Below are 12,330 nucleotides of genomic sequence, written 5' to 3'. Positions count from 1 at the left end.
TTCAGCTCAGGTCATGATCCCAGGGTCCTGGGATCGAGCCCCACGTCCGGCTCTCTGCTCCGCAGGGACCCTGCTTTCTCTCCTCTCTCTGCCTGCCTCTCTGCCTACTTGTGATTTCTCTCTCTCTGTCAAATAAAGAAAAATCTTTAAAAAAAAAAAAAAAAAAAAAGAAGCATCCCTGGCCTCTCGCCAGGAGCACTCCTCCAGTTGTGGGCCCCAAAATGTCTCCAGACGCTGCCAAATCCATGTCCGGATCCGTCCCCCCAACACCCTGTTGAGATTCCCCCCCTCAAGCCCCTGCTGAGACTCCCCAAGTTAGAGCTGTTCTGAAAGATGGGAGATTTCTGAGAAATTCAGCAGATGGTGGCTCAACCACGAAGAGAGAACATTTCCCCAGGGGGGGAAAGGGGTAGAGAGAAAACAGATGTCAACAGAAGGTGGGAGAAGAGCCTGTAGTGACCCGGAGAGGGGAGGGAGGAGGCTCCAGGCCCGAAACACTCAAGTAAGGCGAGGACCGAAAGGCTGGCCGGAAAAAGCGTTGTTCCAGTCATTCAACAGTCACCTGGTGACCACTGCTATCCGTCAGCCACGGTGGGGAGAAAGCAACTAGTGAGCAGGATGAGGGACACAAACCCGCAGCGGGGAGGATGCACACCACAAGCACAGGGTGCTGTCTGCTCTCTGGCAACTGTGGAAGCAGGGCCAAGGGGAGGGAGTCTGGACACCGAAGTGTATTCGAAGTCCACAGAAAGAGAAGGGGGGGGTGGGGCCCCGACGAGGAAGATGGCCCTTCCTCCTCAGACACAGGGAGCAGGCGGGGGCAGTGAAGGCGGCGGATTCGGTGGGAGAGAATCTGATGGAACACCCACCCTACAGCTCTGTCCTCACTGGAGCAGAAACAAAGACCGAGGAGACAGAGCAAGACTCAAGGTTGGCGCAGCCACAAAGGGAGCCCGTTAGGGACGGACAGGAAGGCTGGTGAGTAGCGCTGCAGGGCTAGTTAAATACTGGGTAACCAAGAACCTGAAAGCAGCCCATGCCCAACCACTGGGAAGTGAGAGAAGCAACAACTGCGCTTCTGTTCCAAGGAGCAGAAAACCGTGTGGGTGCAGGAACACCCACGTGAAATCATGGGAAAAGAAAAACAGAAACCAAAATGGAAGTACATCCACGGTGCTGTACGACGGGAGCCTTTACCAAGAGCTCTCCTCTGTGTTTTCTGAAACCACAGAAAGTAGGTAACTATAGTGGCAAAAACCAAACCAAACCAGAACACCCAAGTATTCCCTTGTTGGCTGCCCAGCAAGAAAAGAACGAGGTGGAGAGAACAGGTGAGTGAGTGAACACCCGTGAGCCTCCACCAAGAGGCACTGGGTACCAGAAAGCCCATCAGAGCCCAGGGCGAGGGCCTTCCCAGGACGGAGGTCGGCCTGGCTCTGGCCAGGGCAGGGTCACCTTGAACAGCTGGCAGGCCGCCGCTGCAGCCTGCCGCTCGGCGTCAATCTTCTTGCTGCCATAGCCTTCTACCTCCACGCTCTTGGGCCACTTTATGTGGAGGGTGACTTTCTGGGGAAGAGAAGAGAGAATCAGGCCCCTGGCCCCTGGAGACCACAGAGCTGCCACAGATCACACGGAGTTGCTGGGGGCCTGATGGCAGCTGAGCCGAGTGCAGGCTGCACCCCACGCCCACGGTTAACCCCCGTGAGGCTCAACCTTCCCATCCTCAAGCCATTCATCCCACCTCAAGTTGTTTTGCTTCTTCAAAGTGCCATGTTCTAGCCAGAGAGCAAGGTGGGACCCATCTTTATTGTTAAAAATCTTCATTCAGAATGGTTTGCCTGCAAGCTTCTGTGGGTCCCAGGACCTACGAGACTCTAGGAACAGGAATTTTTATCAACTCTGACCCTCTGCAGTCCCAGTTCTTCAACAGGGACCAGAACCAGGGATCAGGGCAGAGGCCTGGCATACCCAAGAGAGGAGCTCCTCACCTCATCTCCCATGTTCCCTTTCTCCAAACGAGGCTCTTTTTCAGACCTCACTCTGCTTTGAGAGTCTCTGCTGACCATTTTCAATTCACCAAACCCACTCTATGGCCTGCCTGACCAAGAAACCCGGGGGAGAAAAGGGCAGCCAACCTCTTTCCTGAGAGTCACACCAACACCTCCCCCAGCCACCAGGGACTTACCTTTTTCTTCGGTCCATTCGTGTGCACGTAGACCAGTTTGTCCTTTGCATGTGAGATGCCGAGGGCTCTTCCAATTACACTGTTGAGAAGGTTTTTGGGCTGTGGGAACTCTTTTAATAGGTCCCTAGAAGCTAAGAAAATAAGAACAGAAGCATTATAGTCGCTCTTTTTCTTTTAAAAACGCCACGGGGTGTATCAGGACAACCCTGGGCTGGATACTGAGGACGCTGGCCCATGACCCCAAACCACCCAGGAGCATGTTGGTAAAGGAGGGAGGAATGGCTTCAGGTTTAGAGGGGTCAATAAACGTGCACAACCAGACCCACTTGCACAACCACTTCCTGAAGGAGAAGGACCAGGGACCCACACACCACAGAGGAGAAACAGCCTCCATCTGCTTCCCCGTAAGATCCTGACTTAATACATCAGCTACAGAAGCCTAGGCAGCAACCCCCCTTGTCTGAAAGAAGGTACTGAACAACAACAACAAAAAAAACAAAAACAAAAAACAAAACACCACCACACGCACAAACTGGAGATCAAGACAATGCAAGGCCCCTCCTAAAACAAACAATACACAAAAGGGAGGGTTAGTCCCGAAGTCTGAATACCAGGCCCTCACTCTCTTTTTGCACTTTAGCGTCCTGCAAAGGACCACTTAGAGCCAGATTATATGAAGGGACATCGATCAGGGATCTCCACAGTTGAGACATGCATAAGCTATTTCTCCCCCAAGTTTGCTGGAGTCAAGTGGAGACAGGATGCATCACATACACTGAGAAGTACCTCACTTTTTTTCACTTGTACTTTGAATCAATCCCAGAGTACAAATGGGTGAGATGTCCAACCAGAGAGACCTTGTGCCAGACACAGGGCTCAGCCAGGCCATGAAGAAGCCTGGCGGGAGCAGCTAAAAACAGAAGGAAGGGCCCCAAAGCATCAAAGCGACCCTTCAAGAGAGGCAGGGTCAGAGACTGGCAGAGGAGATGGGGAAACCTTTGCATTCACCACCTGCAGTCTCTGCTGTTATATTCGGCTTTAAACCAGCTCCAAAAAGAGAAACTTTGTACATATGCCCCTGCCCTCATCAGTCATACATCAACCAGGGAGATTTTTCACCACAATGGCCACCCTGACCCTCATCAGACACTTGAGAATGGTGGTGATGTTGGGGAAGCCACTCTATTTTGACGAAGCTCCCCCCAGGAGTTCTGATGTAACCCTAATCCTGGGTTGAGACTGTTTCCCTGAAGCAGATGACTGTGTCAACTGGCCAAGAAGGAGAATTCTGCCTGACTCTGTTTCCCTCTAAAGAATTTATAAAGCGGAGCACCTGGGTGGCTCAGTGAGTTAAGCCTCTGCCTTCGGCTCAGGCTCAGGGTCCAGGATTGAGGCCCACATCGGGCTCTCTGCTCAGCGGAAAGCCTGGTTCCCCCTCTCTCTCTGCCTGCCTCTCTACATATCTGTGATCTCTTTGTCAAATAAATAAGCAGAATCTTAAGTAACAAAAAAAAAAAATTTATAAAGCAACTGAGATTCAAGCAGTTAAGACTAGTATTTAAGTAGACTCAGAGGGCTTCCCACAGAGGGACCCAAAGTTAAGAAGCCCACTAGACCCCCAGGCAGATGTGCACTGGTCCCCTCTCCAGCTCTACAGGGCAGGAGGAGGTTGGTTCTCTACTGACGGCTGATAGTCAGGGATGCTCTGACCAGTCTCATTTCCTGCGCTATTCAGGAAGACACAACGCTGGGAATCATTCTGTCTCTACTTCAAATCCTGAAGTACCAAGTGTATTTTGGGCTCTTTACCACACTGCTGAGGATGCGCTTACCCTTGATGCTCCAATCCCTGACCACCCATTCGAGCGGCAGGTAGATGTTTTCCTGTTTTCCCCCACGCTCTCGAGGTCCCGCGCCTCCTACCTATTCTTGCCTGGTGCAGGCGCTCCTGTCCCCGAACCTCCGCGCTCGGGGTCAATTTGGGCCTGGGCCACACTGAGCTTTACGACAGCAGCGCTGCGGCCCGCCGACGGCCGGCGGTCTCGGCCACTAGCGGAGAGGGGCTCCGGCCCGCCAGGCCCGACCCCGGCCCGTGCTCCCAGCTCTGACAGCCCCGGGAGCCAAGGGCGTCGCGGCCCGACCCTCACCGTTCACCATGCTTCCGTCGCCTTCCCCGGGGTCGCTAGGGGCCACCCCTGCCTCGGCCTCGGCGGCCTCCTTCGTGTGATCGGGGTGGACGCAGCCTGACGAGAGGCCGCGCGAGCGTCCCTGTCGCCCGGTGGCGCGGTGGCCCGGGAGTCGCAGGCGTGGGGAGACGCCGGCAGCCAGCGCCATGAGCCTCCTGGCGGCCGCCATCGCGCTCCCGCCAGCCCCCGCGGGCCCGGAGCCGGGCAGGGACGCGGCGGGAGGGCGAGAGGGCGGGAGCAGCAACCCGCGCGCCGCCTGGCGGCTGGGAGGACCAGGGGCCGGAGCCAGCCGACGAGGTCCCGGCGCCCAGTTCCCCTCTGAGCGGGGGCCTCCCACGTCCCGGTCTTGTCACCGGGTGGGCAGCCTGGGATGGCTGGCCCCCAGCTGAATTCACTGCCCAGTCAAAGCCAAATCCACAGACTCGTCGTCTGAATCGGGGGCAGAAAGACGAAGGGGACTTTTGGGGAAAAGTTCAGGCCTTAGCTCCATCAACTTAGGTCCATGGAGATGAACTGCAGGTTCCCTCTAAGTCCCACCCATTGCTCACAAATACCTCTCACATGCCCTGGCGAACTGGCTTGCACTCCAGACCAAAGAGAGAGGATAACCACTAACCCAGGGCACCCCCATCTCATTTAAAGGCTTACAAAATAAACCTGAAGAAGAATCCAGATTTGGGACAGGTAAGACCTTCTGAACATAAGCAAACCACTTTTAATTCCGGGGCTGGAGTCAAAGGTGAAAAATACCAGACTTGGATAACATGCCCAAGAACTGAGCTGGTCCAGCATTGTGAGTCTGAAGCTGCTGTTCCTTACTTGTTTGAAAGCCAAATGGGATGCTATTTCCAAGCTACTATGTCTGGGTTCTAGCCAGGCTCGTTCCCCTTCTGCCTGGTATATGGCACTGAGGAACAGAAACTTGGCTCAGCTGGGAATCACACTGAGTCTGCATGTTAGGGCAGTGACAAGGGGCTTGGTTAGAGGTTGGCAGTGCAGCTGGGGATATGCTGGGAGGGAGAGTTTTGTTTGTGTGTTTGTTTTATAATTCTAGATCTGATTCTGAAGACTCCTGGAGAGCTTGAGCAAATGCTCGGAGTCACCCCTGAAGTTTCTTATTCATTAGGTCTGGAGTGGAGCCCAGGAATCTGCATTTTTAACAAGTTTCCAGATGATGAGACTGCTGCTCAGGGACCTCGCTCTGAGAACTGCTGGCTTATGGCAAGAACATAGGCTATGAGTCCTAATACTTGGGCTTAGTCCAAGCTCTGTCACTTGCCAGCTGTGAACCTTGGGCAATTTCATCAGTGGGGAAAATGACATATTTGACCTACTCATTTGGTATGGCTGTGGTCAGGATAAAATGGGAATGTCTGGAAGGCAGCAGAGTGCTGTACAGTGCATTCTAGAGAATTCTCTAGAATTCTCCACTGAGGTCTGGAACAACAGACCTGGGGCAGGATGGGGCAGCTTCAACTCCCACTCTTCTATTCCCTCCTCAGTGGGCTTTTAGCACGAAAGGGGCAAAAGGGAAGGTGACCTTGGCAGCAGTGATCTGACCTCACAAGGGGACACCACCATCTGTATCAAACGCCCCTATCCAGATCATCCACATTGGGATGGCGAGACCCTTGGGGAAGAATATGATTCCACAATGGCATTGACTTTGGCCAAGTGTCACTCTAATTAGCCAAAAGCCAAGGCATCCACCCAGCTTCAGGATAGTTTTTAAGGACTGTTAGCAGCCCAAATTCCCTCAAAAGAATCTAGAAACTTACCAAGCCTGATAATGGCATTAGGGGCTGAGGCCAAATTTTGAAAATGGTGTCTGAAAGCTGACACAAAAGCCTAGATGGAAAGACACCCTTCTACCCCCCAGAAAGCAGGGCCTGGGCCCATCGTGGTGCTGCAGCAAGCCCTCAGTACAGCTACTCTGGTCTGACAGCCACTTAGGCTAAGGTTAGAATGCTCTGATTTCTTGGATCTGCTCCCAAAGGGGCGAAAATAGAGGGACAGATACAAATCAACACTGGCCATGAGTTGTTCACTGGTCAAACAGGGGGTTAAGTACTTGGGGTTCACCATACTATTGAGTCTATTTTAGAAAACGGTATTTTGAACAGAAGTTTGAAATTCTATGTTTAAAAAAAAGCATCATGTGGTGCCAACCAACTAGGTGGTTCTCAGGGAGCTCCTTGACCTCCTTTCCTATTTCATTTATTGCATCTGGGCTCTAACAGCTGGTATCACCTTGAGCAAATATTTCACTTCCAGAAACCTCACTGCCTCTTATGACATGAGGGAAACTCTTACACCAGGTCTTAAAAACCTTCTGGTTTTGTGATCTTCTGCCCATTGGTCCAGAGCAGGGGTTGCCAAACTCCAACCTGCAGACCAAATCCACCCACTGCCTGTTTTTATAAATAAAGTTTTATTGGAACATAGCCATTCCCACTGTTGGTGTATTATCTATCACTGCTTTCACACCACAATGGCAGAGCAAAGCAGCTGCGAAAGAAACCGTATGGCCCAGAAAGCCTAGAATATGTATTCTGTGACCCTTAAAGAAAGTTTGCCAACTGCTGCCTTAGAGAATGTTGAAGAAAGTTAGAAGGGCTCAGAGATGCCCTCTTCCTTTCCACCAACATTAAAGACTTCTCCTTCACTATCTGTTCTTTGGGGAGAGAAAGCTGACTCCTTTGCCTGTGAAAAGGAAGGAACTTTTGGGGGAAAAAAAAAAAAAGAAATGTTTTCCTGGCTCAGGGATCTCTCTGTTCATTTCTGAATCAAGCACAACATCTGGGATTAAATGCGCTGAACAACATCTGGGAGTGTGGAATTAAAGTGTGAGGGATCCGCTGAATACACAGGAGGCTGTTTTAGGACCCTAAACTTTAGAGGCCCCAGGAAAAAGCAACGAGAGGAAGCCCAAGATAGTCCAGACGTGGGGCAAAGATGGGAGAACTTCCGGGGGGCAAGTGAGAGGGAGCATCTCAGTCAACCATTCTGTCAGTGCCTTCAACCACAGTTAGATGTTGTGGATGGTTAGAATGACTAGACACGGTCCCCTTGGTTGGCTACAAGAAAGGCAAAGGGAGCCCCAGGAGCCGGACAGCCACCCCGACTGCCCTACCCAACCTCAGAGCTCTTCCATCCACATATGTAAAGCCACAGGGTCCCTTGAGGTAAACCACCATACCGAGAAGAGGGGACACGTGTATGAGGGAATGGACAGGAAGGACTAGTCCTACGAAGGATCCTGCCAGAAGTTCTGTTCTCCCACGCTGCCTTCTGGTGCTCTGTGTCTCAGATCAGGGCAGGTGGGAAAGATCGACAGAAGAGGCTCTGAATTTCCTCACCCTTTACCTAGGAGGTGAAGAGCTTGGCGGTAGAGTGGGAAGAGACTGGCAAAGGAGGTGAGCGTTTTTTTTCCCAATTCCAATCTGAGTCCGATGGGCAATGTAACCTATTCGAGTGGCCCCCATTTTGTGAGCGCTGTTTTCCTTTCTGAACACCAGAGACACTGTTTCTGCCACACAAACTTCCTTCTAAAGGCAGTGAAGTCACTAGGGAGTCAGAAAGCGTGGCAGAAAGGCCCGAGAGTCATGTGTGGACTAAAAAGTCTGTTGCTTTTGGGATGAAGAAGTGGAGGCAAGACCCTTTTTAGGTTGAGAGAGAGAGAGAGAGAGAGAGGCAAAGATGCATACACCCATGGGTGCCTTCTGGAGGCGCAGCTGTGAGGAGGCAATCAGGCTCAGGGGGTCTGTGCTCCTCCAGGGAAGACAGCGCAGGGACGGTCCCCCACCAGGAGCTGCTGTCCCCGAAATGCAGCAGCCTTCTCCCCTGCATGTGGCTCAAGGAGGCACTGCCTAGCCGTGCTGCCTGGTTCATCCCACCTAACCATCTTTAAGCTTAGCCAAAGCACATCTGACACTCTCAGAGCCACTCACCTGCCATGTTGGAAATGTTAACGTTCAGCCTTTTCGAGTTACAGGGCATTTTAAGAAAGAAAAAAAAAAGGGCAATCAACTCTTGTTTTGGCAATGGTAGGGGGGGTGGCATTTCTTTAACACCTAAGTCAAATGGTCAGAGGGGCTGCAAGTATTTCTTTCTACGCTGCTGTCTGGAGTCAGGGCCGCTGCTGCGGGAAGGCGTCGCGGGTGTTAACTGAGCGGGAACAGGGCAGCAGCGTGGGCGGCAGAAACTGAGCTGCTCCGTGCTACCCGACCCTTCCTGAGCTCTTGACCTTCAAAGCACTTTACAGACAGAACCTAAAGTGGACATGCTGTCTCTGCAGGAGGCAAAGACTCTATGACCTAAAACAGTGTTCTTCTGCTAGGCAGCTGGCATCGGGACGTGAACGGACAGCCAACGGGGCAGAGGGGGCAGCTGTCAGAGCACGAACAAGAAGCCACCAGGAGCACTGGTCTTAGCAGACCCGGCAAAGATCAAAATCTGAGGGAGGGGCAGAGATACTCACAGGCGGGGATGCTTCCTCGGGTCCCCTTACAGGCCCCACCCCCAGGGTACCAGTGGGACCTGAGGGGAGCTATCACCTGTCTGGGTGCTCGGACATTCTCCCCAGTCAAAAGGTGAGCCTACCCTGCCAAATGGACTAAGAGACAGATTTCAGTGTCAGTAAAGTGCTTTGAGGAGCTGGGGGGAGGTAGGGAGGGGCCCAGGTATTCCAGGGCCTCCAAGATGGAGTACCCAGGGCCTGGCGAGGGCGCTCTCTTCTGGCCCTGCTACAGGTGCCCTGTGCTTCCTGAACCATCTAAGCCAGGGACCGCCTAGAAGATCCAAGCCCTGCAGATTCTCCACACTGATGCTGAACACCCAGACTGAGCCTAGGCTGTATGCCTGGTCACACGAGGAAGCCCGAGGAGACCACGGGGTCTGAGCCAGAGGCCAAGGATCATAAAAAAAAACCCAGACCTTTTCAGATGATTTCTCCTTGAGGGTTCCAACAGCTCCACTAGCCCCACTCCTCCTCACTTGCTTTCCAGAGGACCGTGACCCTGGCACCCGGGCTCCCATGCCGCCCGCCTCCCCCACAGACCCTGCACCAAGCTGATGCTGGAGGCAAGGCTCCTCCCTTACCTCGAGAGATGGTCCCTCCAGGGGCAGGGTTGACACACATGGGTGGAAGGCGGGGTGGGGGAAGTTTGCACTGACGCTGCCTGTGCTGGGCCCGATCTGGGGAAAGAGAGAGGGCATCAGGGTGATGTGTTCTTACCCCTCACAGTTACAGACCCGGGGACAGAAGCATCCCAGAGCATCTGAGAGGAGCTCTGGGCAGCAGGGCTGTGGGATGGTGCAGGCAGCCAGTCACAGGCTCTGAAAAACAGTGCCACCAACCCCACAGAAAGAAGGCAACAGTCTACTATAGACGGGATACACGAAAAATTTGTAGAGATCCCTTCCTGACTCTCAAAACAGCCCTCAAACTCTGTTCCCTGAGGCACCTTGTGTGAGTCAAACACCCATCCCACCTCCTTCTCTAGAGTCCTGAGTAGTGAGGATGAAACAAGAAAATAATTGAAAACAGAAAAACCACGGTACTGTGTAAATCCCCTTTATCTGTCTTCTGCGTATCTTAGCTAGCCCTGTGTCTGCTGTTGGTTCCCAGATGGCCACGTCTCAGACTATTCTTTCCCTCTAAGAAATGGGCAAGAAAAGGACCAACTGGCTGTTGGGGTCCTCCCTAAGCCAAGACCAGACCCACACTTACCAGCCTTCTTTCTCTTTATAAAAGTCAATGGTTTGCTATTCCAAATATTTCCATTCATTTGGAGACTAAATACTACTTTTCAGTGACGTATAAAGTATGTTTTTAAGACGTTCCAAAACACTGATATGCATGAACATCACTGTTGCATGGGAAGGTGGGAACGTACAGGGAAGTCAGGTTTCCTGTTGACCGCCACCTACGTGGTGACGATGTCATCGAATCCCTGGGTCTGGGGGAAAAGGTACACGAGCCCTCTGCTCTTTGCCTCGCTGGTTTCAATATGATTAACGGGGCAGGAGAGGAGCAGGGCAAGACAGCCCCCCACACACTATACCCAACAGTCTGCTCGGCTGCCATCATGTCCATTTCCATAATGCAAATCGGCTCATACACAATCAGTACATGAGGAAATATCAGTAAAACATGTGAACCCTCAGTTCAAATGTGATTTTCCTAAGGCAAGGGAACTGAAATAGCAAAGGCAGAATTGTAATTTTCAACAAGAAAACAAAAGACCCTATCAAATGTACGTATGTATATATGTATCTATATACATACACGGGTGTATATACATATATATATACACACACATACACATATAGTTTTTTTTTTTTTTTTTGAGAGCAAGCACACACATGCAACAGGGGTGGGAGGGGCAAAGGGAGAGAGAGAGAAAATCTTAAGCAGGTTCCATGTCCGGCACGGAGCCCAACATGGGGCTCGATCCCACTGAGCCACCCAAGCACCCCTCAACTATATTTTTTTAAAAACTTGAACCTGAGTGCCTGCAGGGAATCGAGGTGATAGATACATGTGGATTCACTCTACAGGTTTTTCAACATTTCAGCAGTTTTGAGACTTTCCATACTAATGCGCTAGGGGGAAGGCATGTACCTACAGCGAGGTCCACACGGCCAGCTGCAAGCGCCCTACTGGCAAGCCCCATGGGCTCAGAGCCCCGCTGTCCCCCACGTGGCCTCAGCACTGCCAGCCCTGTACACTGTAGGCACTGCGCTGCGCCGCGGGCCTCGGCTGTCCACAGCATCCTCCCAGCCCCCAGTGACCCGCTGTTCGCACACTCGGGCCACCAGGTCATGCTGTACCCCACAGGCCCTCTGATGACTTGAGAGGTGTGTCAAGCTGCAAAAAACACATCCAGTGATACAGGAGAAATGCCTGTAGCGTCTTCTGGAACAAAGTGCCTAGGATCAAGGTTTATCTTGAAACTAAGGTGGAAAATAATCAGTTCAACCTTTCCAGTCCTGTTTGAGAAGGGTTCTCATTCATTTCCAGGGATGCTGGATTAAGAAAAAAGAAGTAAGTGATTTGATGATTATCTGTTTCATAAAGCATTTTCAGTAAGCGGGAGAGGGGGAGTGGTTAAAATTCCACATCACAGAGCCCTCTTCTGAACATGGAGCTGGAGGAGGCAAATGGCACATTCTTGCTGTTGATCTAGTGTTTTCCAAAGTTTTGTGCTGACTGTAAAGGATTCAGCTTGCTCTCTGTGGCCTGATTCTGATGGCATTGCCTCCAAGAGACAAGAAACTTGTGCTAAGAAGCCAGCAAAGGCAGTAACAGGCCACTTACCGCTCATGAACACGCTGGTGGGGCGGTACTGGCAGCTCCGCTGAATTACATTAGAGAAAAGATGGCAGCCGCAGACCCAGCGGGCCACTGTCCACCAAGCTGCAGGGCACTGCTCCAACTCTCACCTTCAGAAGCAACCAGCAGCCTGACCCGCTGAGACGCTAAGCCCCGGAGTGCGAGAAAGCCTCTCTGACACTGGGCTGCCTCCTCCGATCGTGCAGCCGCACAGCACGCTTTATGCTGGGGCCAGGCTGTCCCTCTCTGGCAAAACACCAGCTACGGGGCTGCACCCCAGAGAGATCCAACTACTCACATTTATCAAGGGCCTGCCAACTCAAGACTGAGGGCTGCAGACAGACCACAGCCAGATGCTCTTCCCGTACTCTCTCTCCTCTTCATCATACCTCTGAAGGCAGGGGCTGGGAAACAGGATCGGGTAAGTTAACAGCTTGCTAGCGCTAATGGGGACCAGATATGAACCCCAGAGAGTCTGACTCAACCTTGACACCATGTGACATTTCCCCTAGAGACTCAGGACACCTTAGGGAGCTCATAATCCCATCATGAGGAGCAAAGAAACCAAAAAACTAGATAAGAGATAAAGAACAGTTCTATACAACAATGAAAATGTCACAAGG

The 12,330-nt window shown here is 52.1% G+C and overlaps 1 protein-coding gene across 4 annotated transcripts in view; it reads right to left on the bottom strand.

Annotated features, from left to right (window-relative positions):
- Positions 1-12,330, bottom strand: part of DHX30 (DExH-box helicase 30) — a 29,378-nt gene that overhangs the window by 10,852 nt on the left and 6,196 nt on the right. For 2 of the 4 annotated variants that reach the window (XM_059389622.1, XM_059389621.1), the window contains 3 exons: positions 9,472-9,567; positions 2,186-2,316; positions 1,456-1,566 (listed from right to left, as the gene is read on the bottom strand). In XM_059389622.1, the coding sequence (XP_059245605.1) occupies positions 1,456-1,566; positions 2,186-2,316; positions 9,472-9,567 (338 nt within the window). Of the gene's footprint in view, positions 1-1,455; positions 1,567-2,185; positions 2,317-4,332; positions 4,570-8,321; positions 8,351-9,471; positions 9,568-12,330 lie in introns of those variants that run through there. The other 2 variants (XM_059389620.1, XM_059389619.1) reach the window with 2 other exon arrangements.

The sequence above is a fragment of the Mustela nigripes genome, chromosome 2 (assembly GCF_022355385.1).
Source record: "Mustela nigripes isolate SB6536 chromosome 2, MUSNIG.SB6536, whole genome shotgun sequence".
NCBI lineage: Eukaryota > Metazoa > Chordata > Mammalia > Carnivora > Mustelidae > Mustela > Mustela nigripes.
Note: the sequence above shows the minus strand (reverse complement) of the source record. Positions and strands in the feature narration are given on the sequence as shown.